The 20,704-nt window shown below is 35.5% G+C and overlaps 1 protein-coding gene across 3 annotated transcripts in view; it reads right to left on the bottom strand.

Annotated features, from left to right (window-relative positions):
• Positions 1-20,704, bottom strand: part of LOC149533878 (peptidase uncH-like) — a 306,636-nt gene that overhangs the window by 59,686 nt on the left and 226,246 nt on the right. For all 3 annotated transcript variants that reach the window (XM_089807078.1, XM_089807076.1, XM_089807077.1), the window contains 4 exons: positions 10,634-10,719; positions 10,393-10,515; positions 9,204-9,273; positions 8,982-9,076 (listed from right to left, as the gene is read on the bottom strand). In XM_089807078.1, the coding sequence (XP_089663204.1) occupies positions 8,982-9,076; positions 9,204-9,273; positions 10,393-10,515; positions 10,634-10,719 (374 nt within the window). The remainder of the gene's footprint in view (positions 1-8,981; positions 9,077-9,203; positions 9,274-10,392; positions 10,516-10,633; positions 10,720-20,704) is intronic.

Genomic DNA, 20,704 nt, shown 5'->3' with positions numbered 1-20,704 from the left:
GAGTCAGTAAAATTCCTCTGTATATTCTTGGACTGATCTTCCTGCTTGCTTTAACCCATGCATCTTCTTAAACAAATCAAGCTCGTAGTCTACAAGAATGAACTGCTTCTTCAATTTGTCCACCATGCGATCCCACCTTGTGATCTTCTCCTTTCCTCTTCTGTTTCTTTCCAATTAGACCTCTTGCCACCAGATTTTTCATGGCCTTTCATTTTGACCTTTGCAAACTTAACCCTATCTGGGTCCCTGATATCCTTATACTCAAAGTATTCTTCCAGTTCATTGATCCAATCGATCAACTCATCTGGTTTCAGATTTCCTGAAAATACACCCACTTCAATTGTAGGTCTTTTCCCAAACTCAGTAATGGCCCTAAAAAGCCTTTCCTCTGCATGATTCAGAACTTCCCCGTCAAATTCCCCTTCTGGTTTCATTACTTCTTCTCCATTGTCATCCTCACTGTCGTCACCTGCGGCAACATTTGCTCCTCTACGAAGCTCCTCTTGCCATGCCTGTACCTACCTTTGGAGGGCTCTAACCTCCTCAGGATTAATAGCTCTGGCCCTTCCACCACGCTCTCTTCGTGGAGGCATCTTCTTAACTCAAACCCACAACCACACAGTCCTGGTGCAAACTGCCTCACAGTCGGCGTTCTGTCTACACACTCAGTAAAACCAGCTCTGATACCACTTGATGGGGACACAACCCAAGAACAAAATGGACACAACAGAAAAGGGAAATTGTATTAACTGAGAAAATAAGCTAGTACAAACAGTACAGAGAAAATAAACTTCAAAACATGCCCTAAGGGCTTACAATAGCATAAATCTGGAAATAATTTCTCCTTTCAGTACCTCCTCTCAAACTCCACTCCGAACTACCTTTTACAATGCCATAAATCTCCTTAAATAGACCCCAGAGGGTTAAGGACTAGGAGTACATTCTAGAAAGTGTTAATAGGCATCCACCGACCAAATAGAAGGTTCCAAAAGCTGCGTTAGAAGTCGGTGCAAATCTAGAAGAATCCAGAAATGGTAACCGAACTTTCGGGAGGCATAACTTTTGAACCATAGCTCCGATTGACGAACCGTTTACATTTCCGGAAAACTCTCGAAGCGCTCTATAGCCCTATGGACCAGCTTCACTCGTCCCCCATTTTTCAGCCCTTTTCGAGGTCATTTAATGCCCCCTAACCTAACTTTGAAGCATTCTTAGGAGGTCTCCAAAACCCGAAAAACTGCAATAACTTTCAAACCGTGGGGCCTTTTGACCTGATTCTTTTTCTGGAATGCTCTAAATCACAATTACATTCATCTGGCCAATTCACACCTTCTAGTTCACCAAAATGATGGCCCAATTGCATGCTCCTATTTTTTCGGGATTTTCAAACACACTGATAGTGGAACTGTGAGAGTTGGAACCTTTATTTGACCCAAATGGGTATAGAAAAATGAAAACACATGGAACAGAAACTAAGTCTAAGTACATTTTTTTTTTTTTTGGTGACACAGGATTGCCCTTATACCTCTGGATGCTCCTGCATCATCGCCGATTTCCGGGAGAGGAGTATGAGCCAACCTAGACAAGGTCATGTCCCTTTGAGGGACATGCCCTTTGGTCATGATATTAAAGGTGGGTATTATTGTAGTTTGAGGACACACAATAATCACAAGTCTGCTCCTTCAAGCAATACTACCCCATTCGAATTTATTGCAGAGACAATTATATTCAGAACAACATTCAACATTCTGTAACTCCTTCTACATTCAGAAATAAAGAAGATTATCTACAGTAGTCAAAGGATATTAGAAAAGTCCGACTTTTATAACAGAATTTGTAGAAACTTTACATGGTATCAAAGCTCTGGTAGTCGAACCCAAGCTCTGCAAATTAAGTAATCAGACCTTAAATATATCTAGCATCACTCTCTCATCTTCAATGGCATACACAATCAGACCCAAGGACAGGTTTTATGGAAAAGAACACTTTGATGCCTGGAAATTCAAAATCATGACGATTCTTGATGAAAATGATGTAAAACAATTTGTTGAATCAGCATCCAGACAACCTACAGTTGAACCTCATAAATCCATCTGGATTAAAGGAAACAGGAAAGCCATTCAGATCATATTGGATGGATAGAAAAATGATAACGTACCCATGCTAACAAAACATCAAACAGCATTTGCTATGATGAATGCACTACTAAATGGATATGAGATTAACAATGCAACTAGAGTTCTCGCACTAAAAAGGCAATTAAATCACATTCAAATAAAGAAGGGAGAATCAATGAATTCTTACTTCCTAAAGGTTGCCATCCTAAGAGATGAAATTTCAAGTATAGGAACCATAATTAGTGACACGGAACTAACATTGATGGCTATAGATGGATTACCAAATTCATCGGAAATGTTCGCACAAGGAGAAAGTGCCAGAGATAAACTTTCTGACTTCAACAGACTTAAGAGAGATTGTCTTCAAGAAGAATCTAGAAAACTAAAGAAAGGAGGGAAATTGAAAACAAAAGATGAAGAACTTCATGTTCTTAATACAAACTCCTACAAGGGAATCATGAAACATTTCAAAAAGAAAAGGGGAAATCAAAAGAATGACAAAGTTAAGAAAGATCTATCCGAAATAAAGTATTTTAGATGTGAAAAGTTTGGACACTACAGATCTAATTGTCCTAAAAATTCTAAACAAGTGAACTATACAAATGTCACTAGGGAAGAAGATAACTATGATTCTGAGAATCATGTATTGTATTTGTCTCTATCAAATGAAGTCTCAAATAAAGCATGGGTGATTGATAGTGGATCATCTAGACATATTACAAGATACAAAGAAGCCCTAGACTCTATATCAGAAAAGGTTCATGGCAAAGTCACCATCGGTGATAATTCAACACGCTTTGTTAAAGGAATTCGAAATTGCACCTTGAAACTAAAATCAGGAAATTCTCTTCTTCTCAAAGGAGTACTCTTTGTACCAAAAATAAAAAGAAAGCTAATATCAGTTACAACACTTGAAGATGATGTACATAATGTTACATTCATAGATGGTAAAGTAATTAGAATCAGAAGAAATCCTAAAGAGATTTAAAGAATTCAAAACATTAACTGAAAACTTATCAGGACATAAAATTAGAACTCTTAGAACTGATAATGGAGGGAAATACACCACAAATTTGTTTGAAAGATTTTATAAAGAAATAGGAATTAAAACGGAGTATACCATTCCTTATAATCCAGAACAAAACGAGGTAGCAGAAAAAAAGAATAGAACAATTATAGAAGCTACTAGAGCTATGATATTTGATCAAAATCTAGAATATTTTCTTTGGGCAAAAGCTTCTTGTACTGCTGTCTATATTCAAAACAGATGCCCTCACTCCTACCTTAGAAATAAAACTCCTAAAGAAGTCTTTACTAAGGTTAAACCCAATATAAGTCATCTTAGGATTTTTGGGTGCCCTGTATATATCCATCTTCCACAAGAAAAAAGAACTAAGTTTGAACCCTTCGAGAGGAAAGGTATTTTTCTAGGGTATAGTGAAACTTCTAAATCATATAGGATTTTCATACCTGGATAGAAAAATATTGAACTTAGTAGGGATGTAATTTTTGAAGAAGATCTAGCATTCAAAAGAGCCCTAAGTTCTAAAGAGCCCTCTCCTTTACCTAGTTTTGAAAGAAATACTGAGTCTGAGTCTCAGAGGGAGAACATGGAAGAAATTGAAGAGGAAATTCAAAACCTAAATCTTGGAGAAACTCAAAATTCAAAGAAAAGACCCCTTTAGGCCATTAAAACAGTTAAGGAAGCACAAGACTTTGCTGCACCTTCTAGAACAATCAAAGAAAGTAAAAGACCCAAAAGATTTCCTAGTTATACAACAAACATGAATGATTTGTCTAAATCAGAACCAACTAATACTTCAGATGCTATTAAATATACAGCTTGGAAAGAAGCTATGACAGAAGAATACCAATCTATTACGAAGAATGATGTTTGGGAAATTGTTCCTAGATCTGAAGGAAACTCTGTTGTCTTCCAAGTGGATATATAAAATAAAGCATGTTGCTGACGGTAGTATTGAAAAATATAAAGCCAGATTTGTAGCCAAAGGATTCTTTCAGGAAAAAGGGATTGATTATGAAGAAATTTTTGCTCTTGTTGCCAACTACACCTCTGTAAGATAAGTCCAAGCCATTGTTGCATTAAAAGGATGGAAAATACATCAAATGGATGTAAAAACAACATTCCTAAATGGAAAGATTACAAAGAAGTATATTTGGAGCCACTTGAAGGATTTAAAACTCATGATCCTAACGTTTTTGTTTGCAAACTCTAGAAAGCTCTCTATGGGCTTAAGTAGGCTCCAAGGGCTTGGTATGAAAGAATTGATAAGTATCTCACCGGCTTAGGATTCTTCAAAAATGAAGCCGCTCCAAATTTATATTATAAAAAAGATAAAGATGATATGGTAATTCTAATACTGTGTGTTGATGTTTTACTAATGACAAGTGATGATCATCTCATAGATCAATGCAAGAAAAATCTAATTAGAGAATTCAAGATGAAAGACTTGGAACTCCTTCATTACTTCCTAGGACGGGAAGTACGACAAAATTCTGACAGCATTATACTAAATCAAGGGAAGTATACATCAGTTATTTTGGAGAGATTTGAAATGTGGAATTGCAAGGCTATGTCTTCTCCTATGGAGACTAATCTACATAAAATTAGAGAAGAAGCAGCAGAATCACCTTCCATAGATTCTACTCTCTATAGACAGATGATTGGGTCCCTTATCTACTTTGTAAATACAAGACCTGATATTTGCTATGCTATTAATGCCTTAAGTCAGTTTATGTGTGAGCCAAAGGAGATTCACCTAGTTGCAGTAAACATATTATGAGATACTTACAAGGCACTCTTAATCTTGGGCTCAAATATGAGAAAGATGACTTAGATTTAAATGGATTCATTGACTCTGATTGGGGTGGAAGTGTTAAAGACAAAAAAAATACTTCAGAATGTTAGAATCAGCAATGATATCTTGGATATGCAGAAAACAGTCTTCAGTAGCATAAAGCTCCACAAAAGCCGAATACATTGCAACAACAATGACCTCTCAAGAAGCAGTTTGGCTAAGGAAGTTACTTGTGGGATTATTTGGTCAAGCCATGAATCCTACGATTATTCATTGTGATAATCAGAGTTCCATCAAGCTTTTGGTGAATCAAGTTTTTCATGACAAGTCCAAGCATATTGAAATTCCTTACCATTATATAAGAGATATGGTAGACAGGAATACTGTAAAATTAGAATACATTTGCACTACAGATTAGACAGCAGACATTCTCACCAAACCTCTCTCAAAAGTGAAGATAGATCACTTTAGGAAAAGACTTGGTATGGTTGAATTGTAATCCATTTGTATTCTTTAAATTATTAATAAAATAATTTTATCTATTAGGCTATTAACTGTTATGGGCTCCACCATCTGTATTCATTATTTAAGAGGTGACGATCTATGAGGTAATGAATACTTGTATAAAAGACATTATGAGAGATGACGATCCCTTAAATAATGTATTGAACAATATAAAACTACTGTTAGATCTAGATGAGTTCAAGATCATTTGTGATATAAGCATTTCTACGCCTATTAATCACAAATTTGATAAAGGAAGAATTTATTCTTTAGACTTTATCCTACTTTTCTAGTTTATCTTAACTCAAGATCAAGTTGTGATTTAGGATTACCAATTCCTATGAGTCACAACCTGGATAAATGAAGAATTTAATGATTCTTCGAATTTTATCCTATGTGTATTGAATTATATGCAATATTGACATCACTAGTATAAGTGATGAGTCATATCACAAGATGGTTATATGACTCAGTATCATGTGTTCAATGATGGTTTTTTTCAAAAAGATTCAGATAGATATAGAGTATCAATCAATGCTTATTCATCGTAATTGATAATGCTAGATATGTAATCTCTCAGTATGATTATCAAGTTAAGAGGGAGTGTTAGGTTTATAACAGTGATAACATACTGGTCTATGAGTGCAGACCGCACCTAGTCTTCTTTCCTCTAATATAATTTAAGGAATTATATATATATATATATATATATATATATATATATATATATATATATATATATATATATATATATATATATATATATATATCTTACACCTCTTATGATGGGTGGCGATTTTTGGGATATATTAATGTTAACACTAACTTTACATATTATGTTAGTTTTTGTTTATGGTTAAACATCTCCATTAGTCGCTGATTTCTAGGAGAGGAGTATGAGCCGACCTAGAGAGGGTCATGTCCCTTTGAGAGACATGCCCTTTGGTCATGATATTAAAGGTGGGGATTATTGTAGTTTGAGGACACACAAAAATCACAAGTCTGCTCCTTCAAGCAATACTACCCCATTCGAATTTATTGCAGAGACAATTAAATTCAGAACAATATTCAATATTCTGATAACTCCTTCTACATTCAGAAATAAAGAAGATTATCTACTGGAGTTAAAGGATATTAGAAAAGTCTGATTTTTATAACAGAATTTGCAGAAACTTTACATTTGGGGTATCTAATTTCCTTTGAAATTAATATCTTCCTATTATTCATTCTGTTTAGAGTTAGCATGCAATCTGATTGACATGTGTTGGTGAGAAATTACAGTTTGAGCGTGGAATAAGAAGAAGAGCCTTCTGTAAGTGCAAACACCTAACTTTTGTTGGTGGCGTTCTTCATAACCAGGTTCTTGTTGACTGTAATTTCATGACAATAAGTTGTAATAATTTGCAAATTTATAATTGCAAAACCTTGCCTTTGCTTGACATTTCAGTTTGTAATCAATTGCATTAAATTCCACTATCATTGGAGTCACAAGTAGTTGAATGTCAAGAGCTGTCTCGCTGATGTTTAGTTTTCATGCCAACCATTTTAATTAATCTCTAGCTGTTGTAGATGTATATTTATTTTGTGTGTGACATTTGTATGCATTTGAAAAGTCAAAAGAATTGCAATTGCACTATAGTTCTTTACCTAGACATCTTAGTAACCATTTAGAAGTATTTAAATCATATTTGGCATCATTTGAAGCAATCATGTTCAATTTGAAAATGAAGGACAGCGAAATAGAGGTTGCATGCAAAGTGTTTGACGAAATGTCAAACATCCAAAAGTGAGCTAAATTGATGTTTGTTGAAGTTAGAACCATTTGGAGTTCTTACATTCTATTGATTCTTTTGAAATGTCTGGTAAATTAATGTCTTCAAAGTAAAAAGTCTTCCTTAAAACAAGGCTGACTTGATCATTTTCTAGATTGGCTTCCTCTAACGTTCTTACCCTTCATCTGTATTAAGGATTTACCTTTTGGGGACATATATTTGCATAACGTGACCCTTTTGCAAATATGACGGGTAGGTGTTAAATCTTTTATTTTGAATTTCTGTTTTCTTCTGAAAAAATGCGCCCGTCCCTAAAAACCTTGTATAAGACTTTGATGAACATTATAGACAAGTATTTTCGGAATGAGTCTTATGTCTTCTGAAAGAAGATTTCTCATTTCTGCATTCACAATCATCTGTCAATTGTTTACAAACTCTTGATTTAGGGTAAGGGAGAACTTCTTTCTTTTCTTTTCTCTCTTCTCTCCTTACAAAGTTCATCATTGATTTCTTGAAGATATGCCACTGATTGAGGAAAAGTGACACATCATTAATGGTGAGATTAATTATACTACTCAGATTCTCAAGAATTTTTTATCTATAATACTAGTGAAGTCTAGAAGGAAATCCATTAAGAAAAGTGTGATACATGAATTGATTATTGTTTGTCTGATTTGACTGGTAGAAATTTTGATATTGTTCCTTACAATATTCATCAGACTTTTATATGTCACATAATCTATTGTTCTTAAAGCGCTACAAAACAGCACACTACTCATTATCTACCTGATCAACAAACATTGTATAGTACACAGAGTAGTACACACCCTATTTGCTCCAGCTCTAATTGAATCCTTTTTGTTATCAGAGGAGTGAGTTGATCCCATGTATCATGGCCAATGTCAGTAATTGCATTCAAGGCTTGCCTAATAGCTTGTTCCTCAATAGCTTCTTCAACTGTATTGAAAATATTATTTATTCAAGCTCTGAGAACATCTATACTTCTCTTATTTCCAGAAGGTTATACATATCAAAACTAACCATTAGTGGTGTGTTGATAAAATTGTGTATAAGCAAGAAAGGCTGAGGTTCGCTTGAACTGCTACCTTCTTTCTTCACCATATTAATGGAGGCATCATGCTGGGTACTAGTTGTAGGATCAAACTCTTTGCAATTAGGAGGTGGAAATCTCATGAGTAATCCCTGGTTATCATGCTTGCTTTTGTATCAACCCAGATCAGCCTAGGACTCTGGAAAAGTAAACTTTTTTTTAATTTTCCTATGGATTCTGTCTTCTCACTCAGAACATCCTGTTCAAGTTGTCTGATTGTTTTGGGTGATAGTTTGTGTTATTTGCATGGTTTCTATGGCTTGCTGCTTATGAATAGCATCAACTGTATTTTGAACCATATAAAGCATATAAACAAGGAATGCTTCAACTAAATCTGCTTTAAATTTATAGTTCAAAAAATATTTATAAATATATTTTTTTATGAACCTACATTCAGAGTGTTTCATCATTTCTGGCTATTACAAGCATGACATAAATGCTGAGAAGTACAGAAAAAAGACAAATGCAAAGCACAGAAAGAATGTAGAAATGAACCTTGAAACTCATCCTATCTCAAACATCGAAAAAGTTATTTCACCTATCCAACTATAAGATTCTCAATATTCATAATCTAATCTAAACGGATGCAAGACAAATCATAAAGAACTTAAGTGTGTAATCTACACAGAAAGAGATAAATAATCAACGGATGGCATACCTTGTCATCTAATCCTTGGAATAAGATTATGGGACACGAAAGATTATCAACAAAATTAAGAGGTGATCTTTCATAGAGTAGCGATTCATTCTCACCTGACAATTACATCATGATTAATGGGAAAAGCTGTGAGAAACATATCTTTATGTGTACATAGATACAGAAGGAGTTTCAAAACTACAAAAATATCACTCTTAACCAAATGATGTGTATGGAGCATACCAATTAGACTATCAGTGTAATATGATTCAAACTTGTGCATGTCAGCTTTCAACAGTGACAAATCAGCAACCTATTCCATAATTGTCATTTGATTAGCTCAACATGATGTTGGATATTGAATGTTCCCATCGAATTCATCTAAAAAAAACTATTTACAAAAGTACAAAGAGACAAGGTTGGATAAAACACTACAAGCCACAAGAAAAGAAAAGCATGTGAATTTAAAAAACATATTGGAAGAATAAAAAATTAATATTATATTTTTACAAATGCAATAAAAGTATTGAATTGAAGTGGCCATTTTTAAGCAACTTAAACCCATGCACACAAAGTGGGAATACTAGTTTATCATCAACATATTTAACAAGACAAAAGATGGTCGATGGTTTATTTGTCGTATTTAAAAGACGCTTATTGATACACCTTTCTTGCGAAGAAACAGAATTTGCCGATTAAAAAATGAGAGACCCTGATTATAGCATCTGTTTTCTGCAGTTATGGTTGAAGTTAAGTTGCTGGAGGAACCTTCTCATCTAATCCCCAACTTCAGTATTCATTGTATCACAAGATTCACAACCACTTTTTGTGACAAATTTTGAGCTCTAGAATGCTGTTATAACACTTATAAACTTCACTTCTCAAATGTGCTCCGTCATGCCACCTAGCGGTTGGTCTTTTTTACTCTATAATGATACTTACAAATCTTGATAATATATATATAGCTATACTCAATATAAAATAGGGACAGCAGTAGAGACTGTTCCCTGGAATCTTTCAACTATGGCCAATATACATAATTTCTTAGGAATACTTTTAAATATGGATTCAAAAACAAAACTGTCTGTCAGATCATCTGCACATAATAATACATGCAGGGCTAGTGTTTAAGGTTTGATACAATATAATTATATTCAAAGAGATAATATAATAGTTTTCTCAAAAGTCATTTCAAGACATGCCACACACACATATATATATTACAAAATTTCAGAAGATTGGCTTGTGTCATAAGGCAAGTCAAAAAGTTTTTTCATCTTCCAAGCAACTGCATCTGTAGAAGATCAACTACAAATTTTTCAAATCAGAAAAGATAGGAAGCAAACAGAAATGAATGAGCAAAGGAAAATAAATCATAATCCTATAGCACATTAACCAAAGAGATGATAAACAAGAACGCATCACTTCTTACTCCATATAAAGACGCCCCTGCTTTAAATGTTTCCCTAAACACAAGTGCAGCCAAAGTTGTATAACCTCCAGCTGATTCCCCTGTTATGCATAGCCGCTCCCCATCTACTCGACCAGTACTCACCTAGACAAATGCCAGAAGTGATAAGAGTACACAAAAACTGAGTAGACACTACAAAATATAAAATCTGAATGGAAAACATTATTGCATTCTGGATCAAGACAACTCGAAAGACTTTTACCAGAAACTCTGCACAGCTACAACAATCATCAACATCAACAACACCCCAGGAGCCGATAAGCCTTTCTCGATATGCCCTGCCGTACCCTTGAAACATAATAGTACTTCATCAATATAAACTCGGTAAGGTAAAAGGGGACAATAAATGATGCTGAATTCAAAAAGAGACAATATTAACTTTAGTTCTATAATTTTCAAAATAATTATAATTTATTTATTCTTATTAGGAATTAGAGTAACACTTAAGTATTATTATTAATTCAATTTAATATGTTGTCAATTATAGGTATGATGTCATGATACCTTTTAATCAACCAATGTCACTTCATAATTGTATGTATACATATTACAGGCCCTACTGCCCAATCCACGTGGTGGGGCTTATTCCTTTCGATGCAAAGTGAATAGGGTATGGTAGAAACCATTTTTATGTAGCCTGTTTGCCACAATACCCCGAGTGTTATTACAATTGCCCTGGCGATATCAATATCTTGTGTTTGTACCATATATTTTATGGTTAATCTTCCTTGTTTGTTTTTGGTGATATAAAGCCTTATATATGATTTCCTAGTACTTTGTCCTTACTTGCCCGATCGATGGGTGATTATGTGTCATTTTCATGCTCTTACAAGAAGTTTCTCTTTTTAAAAGATGACTTTCCTTATATCTTTTAGGAAATCCTTATCGCTTTGTCAGAACAGTATTTATAGCGCTTTTAGGGCTGTGATGTGTCATTTGCAGGGTAGCATCTCTTACTTACTACGTTCGCTCAATATCATAGTATATTTTAGGGATTTATATATAAAGTAAATTAATAGTAATAATGACTTATTATTATTGTACATCGCTTTAGGGATTAGATTATAATTTAAATAATTATTAAATAGTTAATCAAGGAGCCTTCTCTAAAGACTATCAATAATGATATGATTGGTTATGTTGATTATGAATTTTATTTCATAGATCAAAACAATGTATTGGTTAATATTAACTAATTATATTTTGATATATGTTTATATGATATAATTAATTATTTCATATATCAGTTCTATCTGACTTAACATTAAACTGTAGTAAAAGGGGGGGTATTACACACACATTGTCAGCGTGAGTTGTCGAGCTCTTACAAAGTGTTATGTAAGAGATTGAAGAGCTCTCTTTCATCATGCTTGGATATAATTTAAAAATTGGAGAAATTGTGGAGATTATCTCTTTTGGGCTTCGAGAATGGAAACCCTCTAAGCATCAATCTTGATGCCATTGAAAGATATGGTCTTGAGATTCAGTTCACAGTTGCAAGGTAAAAATCATTCTAATATTACTTGTAATTGAATGTTAAAGTTGTCAAACAGAAGGGTTTGAATCTGAAGATTGATGCTGAGGATTGGAAAGAAATAGCTGTCATTGCATATTATTGTTGGCTGTATTAATATAGCAGCAGGTTACTGTAGCATTCGGTATTACTGTAGCAGCCTGTATTACTATAGCAGCAGGTTATTGAAGCAGCCCGTATTACTGTAGCAGTGAGTTACTGTTACAGTCTGCATTGCTATAGCAGCAGCTTAATGTAGCAGTCCATATTACTATAGCATCAGGTTACTCTAGCAGTCAGTCTTACCGAAGCAGCAGGCTACTGTGGTAGTTTGTAATACAATAGCAGCGGGTTATTGTAGCAGCCTGTATAACTGTAGCAGCGAGTGACTGTAGCGGCCTTTATTACTGTAGCAGTTCATATAACTGTAGCAGTCCATATTACCATAGCAGCGGGATAGCATAGCAGCCTGTATAACTGTAGCAACTGGTTACTGTTCAAGTTTGATCAACTTAATCAGATTTCAAATGTTGTAAAAAGAAAAGGTTACCAATTATCAAAACATGGGGTATATTATAGTGGTATCAGAACAGGTATATCCTGCCATTCTGAAAGGGACTATTCAGAAGATGAAGACTAATGCAGAGCAACTACTAGAAGGACTAATAGAATTGAGGCAAAGTTGTCAAAGTTGTACTGAGAATTGGGAAAATTATGGCAAGACTTTAAAACAATTGCATAAATGTGTGAGCATCTGGGTTGGTTAAGATCCATCTTTAAAAAGAAAGAAGTAAATGAACAAGATTCTTCTACTGCAAAAAACTGAGAAACAAACAAATGAGAAGTCTTTACCGTATGGGGTAAATGAATTAATGCATACAGACAATAAAACAAGAACATGTAACAGTAGTGCTCCTTTTATTCGCATATGCCAAAGAGACACATAATGCTTATGATGATTACAACCATGATCCAAAGTTGTACATATACAATCCCGAAGAACCTTCCCAAAGGGGCCCGTCAGCTACATAACAATTACCAAAGGGGTCCGTCGGCTACATAACAATTACCGACGACATCAACCGTCGGCTACACAATATTTACCAACGACATACATCTTGTCGGCTACACAATATTTACCAAAGACAAAAAGAGGTTCATAGCAAACAATTTGAATGAAGATAGTGCCTTGGAAGATAAAGACTAGGTGAGAGATTTTCAAAGTGACTCTTTGGACATGGATAGAATTATTATTGATGAGCTTGTATGTGAACAGAAAGACAAAACAATAGTCTTGGATTTGAGTTCAGATATTCCTAGTAGTGACGGTCAAGATAGATACACATTGGATGATCATACAAAGCCTTTCGAGAATAGTGTTTATCTAGACATCAGTGCTAAGAAGTTTGGTAGTGACTATTTCACACTGATAACCACACATTAGGAGGACAACAAGCACTTTATTTCTGTACAATGCAATTAACCTTTTCACACGTGGGATCTGGTTGTGTTGGCACCTAAGTATGATAAAGATCCTACACAAGATGAATCTTATTTTGATTGTGATGATGTTCTGCTCTTTTTTATCGTAATGCAAGTATGCAGGACTGTATTGATGATTCTGATGAAGATTGTGAAACAAGATCTCCTTTATTTTTGCATGGGGCTTCCTTTGAGCGAAAGTTTAGAAACTTTTATGTTTTGGATGCACAGTATACTACTGAAAACGATAATAATGATACACAAGAAACATGGGATAGTTGTCGAGTCATTGATGAAAGGTATAACAGTTCTGATTTTAATTTTCATCATAAGCGTAGTCTCTTGATTTGCACAAAAATATTTGGACAAATCAATTTGTGGTGTTTAATGATACCACATTGTTTGAGGTGGGTGTAAAGAAGACATGTGAAAATCCACTTTTTGAGTTGGATGATGAAACGACTCTTGGTTGTAGTGTTGCACTTACTGAAAATAGTAAGGTACGGGATCCAGGGGAAGATTCAAAACCTCAGTTGGAGTATGACTTTTAGCTTGCTAATGACTTAAGTACACATTATGTGATGACTGGTTACTCTCCTGCGAGACCACTGGATATGAGATACGCAAATAAGGAGACAGATGGGGAATTCGTAAGGAGTGCTATGACATTTGGAGATACAGATTCTTCATGGGATGTACTGATTCTTGAGCCTTCAACATTTTAGATGTTCAAAGGATTCCGCAACTTGTTCTTGAGCTTGCTAAAAGAATTATAATAGCACTAAGTGTAGTTTCCAGCTTGTTTCTTATATGTGTTTTGGGAAAGGACATAAATATGACATCTACATACTTGACAGATCATCCCTTACATTGAGTGATGTTATATACCATACTATATTGGATTTGAAAACTACTATTGCACATTGCATTTCAATTTTAGATGCTTTCATGTATAGGCTACAAGGGATTAACAAAGAAGTCGTAAAATCTGATGATGTGTATTTTATTTTTGGGAGGCACTTGGAATTATGTTGTGTTTTTCTACAAAAATTAGAAACCACTCTTGCTTTTCTACAACATGGATATCCATGCCTTGGATTCTTATCAAGAAATGATGGAGCCCATTGTAGATGGTTGGAGTGAGTGTCGGAAGGATGATGGTCTAAATTTCAGAATTGTTAATGGTAATCCATTTCTTACCTGCCATTTGGCTACTCCATTCGTTTATTTACAAATGGATTGGAGGGAGATTTTAAGTAGGGATTGGAGCATTGATAGTACGGCCACTCTTAGGAGTATTCCTTTTTGCAAATAATAGATCATTTTTTCAGTTTGGAGATTGCTGTTTGGTTGCAGGTCAATCATATCATTTCATGGGTCGATCTCATTCAGGGGAGTTGGCACACTATTCTTTGTCAATGTAGTAAGGATTTTCAGTTGATATTTCTTAGAAGTGTTTTCTTAACACTTTTGAGTTGATCTGGTACAACACAATGTTTAACACACATGCTTGTACTTGGAAAGTTCATTGGTACTACCATTGTACTTTGTGTAGAGCAACAAAATCAAATTGTGCTTTGCTAATTTCAGCTTTGATCAGCAGTTTTTTGTTTGCTCCAAATTTTTCAAACTAAAAGAATGCATCTTATGAAGGGTTGCGTTGTGAACTTTGGTAACTTCCCCTCCGTGATCATTCAGAACAGTGATCTTCAGCATGATTTGCTTCATCTTTTAAAAATCCTTGGAGTTGGAACAGCAAGAGGTTATTGGATCAAAATAGTACAATGGCTGTATGTAAGATCTATGAGGTCATTTAGTGATGAGCTTGTTAAACTCTTCCAAAGGATAGTTATCCTTTTAGCAAAAAGACTGGAGAAATTTGCATTTGCCGATATGACTCTATGTGACACATTGAAGACATGAGTTGAGGATTCTAGTTGTGGGAAAAATCTAGTGTTAGTACTACTATCCAGTTTTTTATCAGCCTATGGATGACTTCAGTTCTTTGGTTGAATATGAGTTAGACGATTTTGCTAAACACGCAGTTGATTACTTTATGGTTGTGGCTGGTTGGTAAAGGAGATTTGGTAATACGAGATGTCTCTTAGTTAATACCCTATTCATATATCCTATATTTTCAGTAGCTTTTCAGAATGATTAATGCTGCCATAACTGTAATATTCCTGCTCTATGTGACACTTCAAAATTCTGCAATTGTTTAATTCAATGCTGATCTTGTGGGTGAAATGGCCAATACTTGACAACTAAATTTTGTAATTTTTGAATGAATGTTTTCTCATCAATGTAGGAAACTGCAACTATTATTTTTCTTTAAGTCATAACATGGAAGTTCTCACAACCCATGAATCGCAATCATCAACAAATTTTCATTATTCAGCTAACAAGGATTTATTGAGTCAATACCTCTGTTAAAACAAGTTCCCAAAATTTATAAACTTTCAAAAGAAGCATTCAAGATAAATCCTAAACAGTGCATAACACTCAATGAGACATATTCCTTGTAACTTTAAATTGTAAAGATAAGAATTGAACAATAAATAACATGAGTGGCACATGGTTATCGACATTAGACAGAATGAGAGCAATTAGAACCGTCAGGTGGTAGGAATGCCCACTTTCACACTTTTCCTCTCAGTTACAGGAAGCTTAATGACTTGCAAAGGGTCATCAACAACACAGGGGAGTCGCTTATTAGTTCCAACGCCGGTTCCAAATTCATGACCAAGAAGTGATTATTACTTGTTGCTGACCAATTTGCAACAAGTCCAACATTAGTATTGTATCTGCACGAGCTACATTTTGATCACACCAGCAATGACACCTTCATAATAAGGAAATATCCCAACCTGACACTAGTTATTTATGGATATCCATTTAACCTTCTAGTTATAGGCACATATGGTAAACACAAAATTCTTCCATTGCTCAAAACACCTAAAAACACACATCAGTCTCATTCACCATATCCATATCAATTTAGCTCAAAGGTAAGCTCTGTTAGAACTTAGAACCTACACCATTGAATTCATTTGGGTTTGTGTCTAAACAATGAAGTGAGAAGGTTATCATCTTCAAACTGGATAGTTACAGAATGACCAAGAAGTGATTGTTATCTAGAAAATTCAATTGCATGCCTATCTCCAGCAGCATAATCAAACATAAACTAGCCGCAAAGGAAAAGCAAGTGTTACCAAACTCCACACATGCAGTCAATAAGTCAAAGGGAATAACTTAGGTGTCTAATGTGCCTAATAATCGTCCATTTTGAGTAAATAACATTATACTTGCTCAACTATTGCCAAGTGAGAATCATAAAATAAAATAAAAATTTCCTTCCCTCCATGACATTGAAACAATTATATAATTCCTTGCCATGACATTAAAGAATTATGCGACTATTTGGTATCTCTATTCACTCATAAATTAGCCTATCGGGATGACTAATAGGCTAAGTGTGCACCCACGAAAGTTACGTAGGGGGAAGGAACATGACAGTCCTCCCTTCTCATGATTAATTGTCCTCAAGCAATCATAAAGTTGTGTGTTGCCAAATATTCTCACCTTCACATCCTCCAAAGGCAAGTCTCGCCACCAAACCAAGTGCATCAGCTACAACATTTTAATTCGCCTTGCTCAATGTCAAAATCATGAGCCTGAGCCTTGCTAACCCACTTTTGTTGCCTCTTAATCAGTTCCATTTGCTCTAGAAATAATGCAAGTTGTTACAATCTGTCCTCACCACAAACCTCCCACCTAGCAAGTACTGTCTGAATTTTGCCAAAGCATGCATAATAACCAACATCTCCTTGTCTTAGGTGGAGTACAATCACTCATTCTACCTCCGCTTCCTACTCTTGTAAGCAATAGTGTGCCCATCATGCATAAGTATTGCACCTATACCCTCACCTAAAGCATTACACTCCAACACAGATAGTCAAGAAAAATCTGGAAGTGCTAACACTAGACAAGTACTTGTGACCTCCTTAAACCTGTCAAAAATCACCTCTACCTTGTCTGACCACCTAAATGCACCCTTTCGATTAAGGTTTGTGAATGGAGGTGCAAACTGAGAAAACCCCTTAACAAATCTCCTATATAAGAATAGAACCCCGAAAATCCTCTCAAATCAAAAACATTCCTAGGTGATGGCAATCCAAAACTGCTTGTATTTTCCCCTGATGGACCTTAACACCATTGGCCCCTACCACATGCCCAACCTACAAGATCTCTATCCAACCAAAATTGCATTTGGATCCCTTAGCTAATCAAGACTGCTCCTCCATAATGCACAATACCTCATCCAAATGCTGCAAGTGTTCTTCCCTAGAGAAGAACACCAAAACAAACTTACATGGTTGCTTATTAAATATGTGATTCATGCATGACTTAAATGTAGTAGGTGCATTAGTAAGACCAGAGGGCATCACCAAGAACTCGTAGTGACCATAATGACATCTGAGCGTTATTTTATGCAAATCCTCCTCACAAACCCTAATCCGATGGTATCTTAAACGAAAATCAACCTTCAAGAAATAACAACCCCATGTAACTTATCCAACGACTCATCAATGTGTGGAATAGAATACTTGCTTTTGATGGTTCTCTTATTTCATGCACAATAATCAATAGACATCCGTAGAGTCACATCTTTCTTCTTAACCAAGACCATTGAAGAAGCGAATGGGTTAGAGTTCACTCTAATATGTCTTATGGCAAGTAATTCCTTTATTGTTATCTTAATCTCCTTAAAATGTCTAGGGTGATGATAAGGAGTAGTAATAATGGTTTAGTGCTCCCCTCGAGCTCTATCACATGCTCAAATCCGAAGTCAGGTGGCCTACCTAGAGGGATGTCTCCAAAGAAATCCTTGTCCTTATCAAGCATATTTTGTATGTCTATGTGATGTTGTTGACCCATATCAGAAGTGAATTTAAAGCATATATAATATCGTGCTGCCCACTCAACATCATCATGCCTCACGATAGCTACATTAGATAAGCCAATACGATCTTAGGACCACCTTTTGTCAAAGCTCGTGAACTCCAAGTGTTTCAAATTATGATCAACCATGTACCTACCAGCCATCCAAAGCCATTGTAAACCCAAAATAGTGTCCAATCCATACAAACTTAATGATATAATAATCAGCCACTAATGTATAATCACTAAACTAGATTTTTAATTGGGGAATCTTCCCTGAACAATTAAGATCTCCACTTGCCAACTTGACATCAAAACTAGGAACCTCCTCTACTGGTAACCTCCTTTTGAAATTGTGTGTGTACCAATGAAGTTATGTGTGGCTCCTCTTTCCAAAAGGCAAACAATTTCCTACCCTCTAACAACTCTTTCAGGCAGAAAGGATGACCTGTAGCAACTCCTAAAAGTGAAGCAATAGTTGGGGGGTCATCAGAAATATGTGTATCACCTTTCTCTAATTTAGACTGCCCATAGTTTTCCTCTTCATCATTTCCCTCGGATTTGCTACCGTCATCTTTCTCACCCTCTCCATCTGAAACAACCTTAATATAGTGAATTTTTTCTAAGGCATCTATGGTCAAGGGTCCAAGGTTACTTGCATGTGTAACATAATTTCCTTCTTCTTAATTCATTTACAGTTTCTAAACCCATCCTAGAAGGTGTAGTCTTAATCTAATTTTCATATTTCAGATTTGATTTTGACCCCTTAAAAGATTCCCTTGGGGGCTGCAGTATAGAGGATGAAGTGTCTAAATCATGAGCCATCTTGATAGCATCCTGTAGAGTGTTTGGTTGCAACACTTTCACAATCCCCTTAGATTTTTCATTCAGCCCTTTAACAAACAACATTACTTTCCTTTCTTCAGTCATTTCAGGCACCATGATGGAAATCCTCTGAAATTCATCAATGTAAAGGTCTAATGCATGACCTTTTCAGTTGGGCCAGCTCCCTCTAATAAACTTCTATGTCCTGTTGTGCTTTCACAACACACACTCCATTTTTAGTCCAAAATGGGGAACCCCTCTTTTCAAGCAAGTGATCCCTCTCAAAACACCTAGTTAGGTGCCTCGATTGATTAGGATCTTCCTAAGTCTAGGTCAGTCCCTGGTACCTGGTCAGGCAAGCACAAGCAATATCAAAAGATCAGAAAGACAATTTTGCTCCACAAGTGCAAAAAAGCACACCATGCAGATGGACCTCTAACTGACAATGAGCACATGTGCGCACCCTCGGAGGTGTGCACCCTCCTGGACCATTGTCTATAAATATGACCCCCTCCCCCTGATGGAAACTTGAAATTTTTGCAAATTAAAGTTTCCATTTGCAATACTTTACCTAATCATTTACTAAATAAAATGGATTGGAAAGAGTGAGCAGAAGTATGGAAGATTTTGAAATCATGTTCACCCTTCAGAAAATTGACATTGGATGAATTCATCGGAATCTGACAGTATATTCTTATGTAGAATCTGACAGTATATTCTTATGTAGATTCGCAATCAGGAATAATCAGAGAACAAGTTACACCAGATTTGGCAGAAAGCAAGGGTTATATCATTTGCCAATCTGAAGATGATCGGATTAGCAACATATCTGTCTGCAGGCTAAATCAAACTGAAGATATCAAGAATAACAGGAATTCACTCAAAGTTTGTGAAATCTCTAAAACCAATGAGCCTAAAACTATATTATCACAGGAATATATAAGTTGTTCATTAATAAGGATTTCAGATGATTAGCAAGAGCCTATAAACATTGTTCTGCAATCTGGAAGAAGTTATTGGTGCTTTATAAGCGAATCTCTCTGGACCTGTGTGCACAGTTTTGCACAATTGATCATCATGATGGGTCAAAATTACCATGGAGATGAATTCCAGATTTGTCAATCTTGTCAATGATTCTCAATACTATACAACAGCAGATCAATGATCAACTACAGGGCATCGTGAGAGGTTCAACTAATGAAGTTTTGGTTGTTCTAAAGAATGAGTGGATTAAGGACCTTGATAAGAAGAAGGAAATTGAGAAACTTCTCAATTCTTTATCATCTCAGCATGTTGCACCGCCTGTTTCTATTAGTAAGCTCATTACTGATTACCAAGATACTGGCAAGACATGGACAGGTGTGGCAACTGCTGCTGGGCAGGTTCCTAACTATGATATTGGTGTTGTTGTTGAGTTTGAGGACGAGGAGAGTGAATTGGATCAAATGCAGTGAAAACCTATAATCTGAATCTAAGTCACAAGGTTCGAATTCGAATTCAAGTTCGTCGATC

The sequence above is a fragment of the Cupressus sempervirens genome, chromosome 10 (assembly GCF_028749045.1).
Source record: "Cupressus sempervirens isolate cs-2001-9-10 chromosome 10, ASM2874904v1, whole genome shotgun sequence".
In the NCBI taxonomy this organism is placed as follows: Eukaryota; Viridiplantae; Streptophyta; class Pinopsida; order Cupressales; family Cupressaceae; genus Cupressus; species Cupressus sempervirens.
This window is presented reverse-complemented; position numbering and strand designations above follow the sequence as displayed.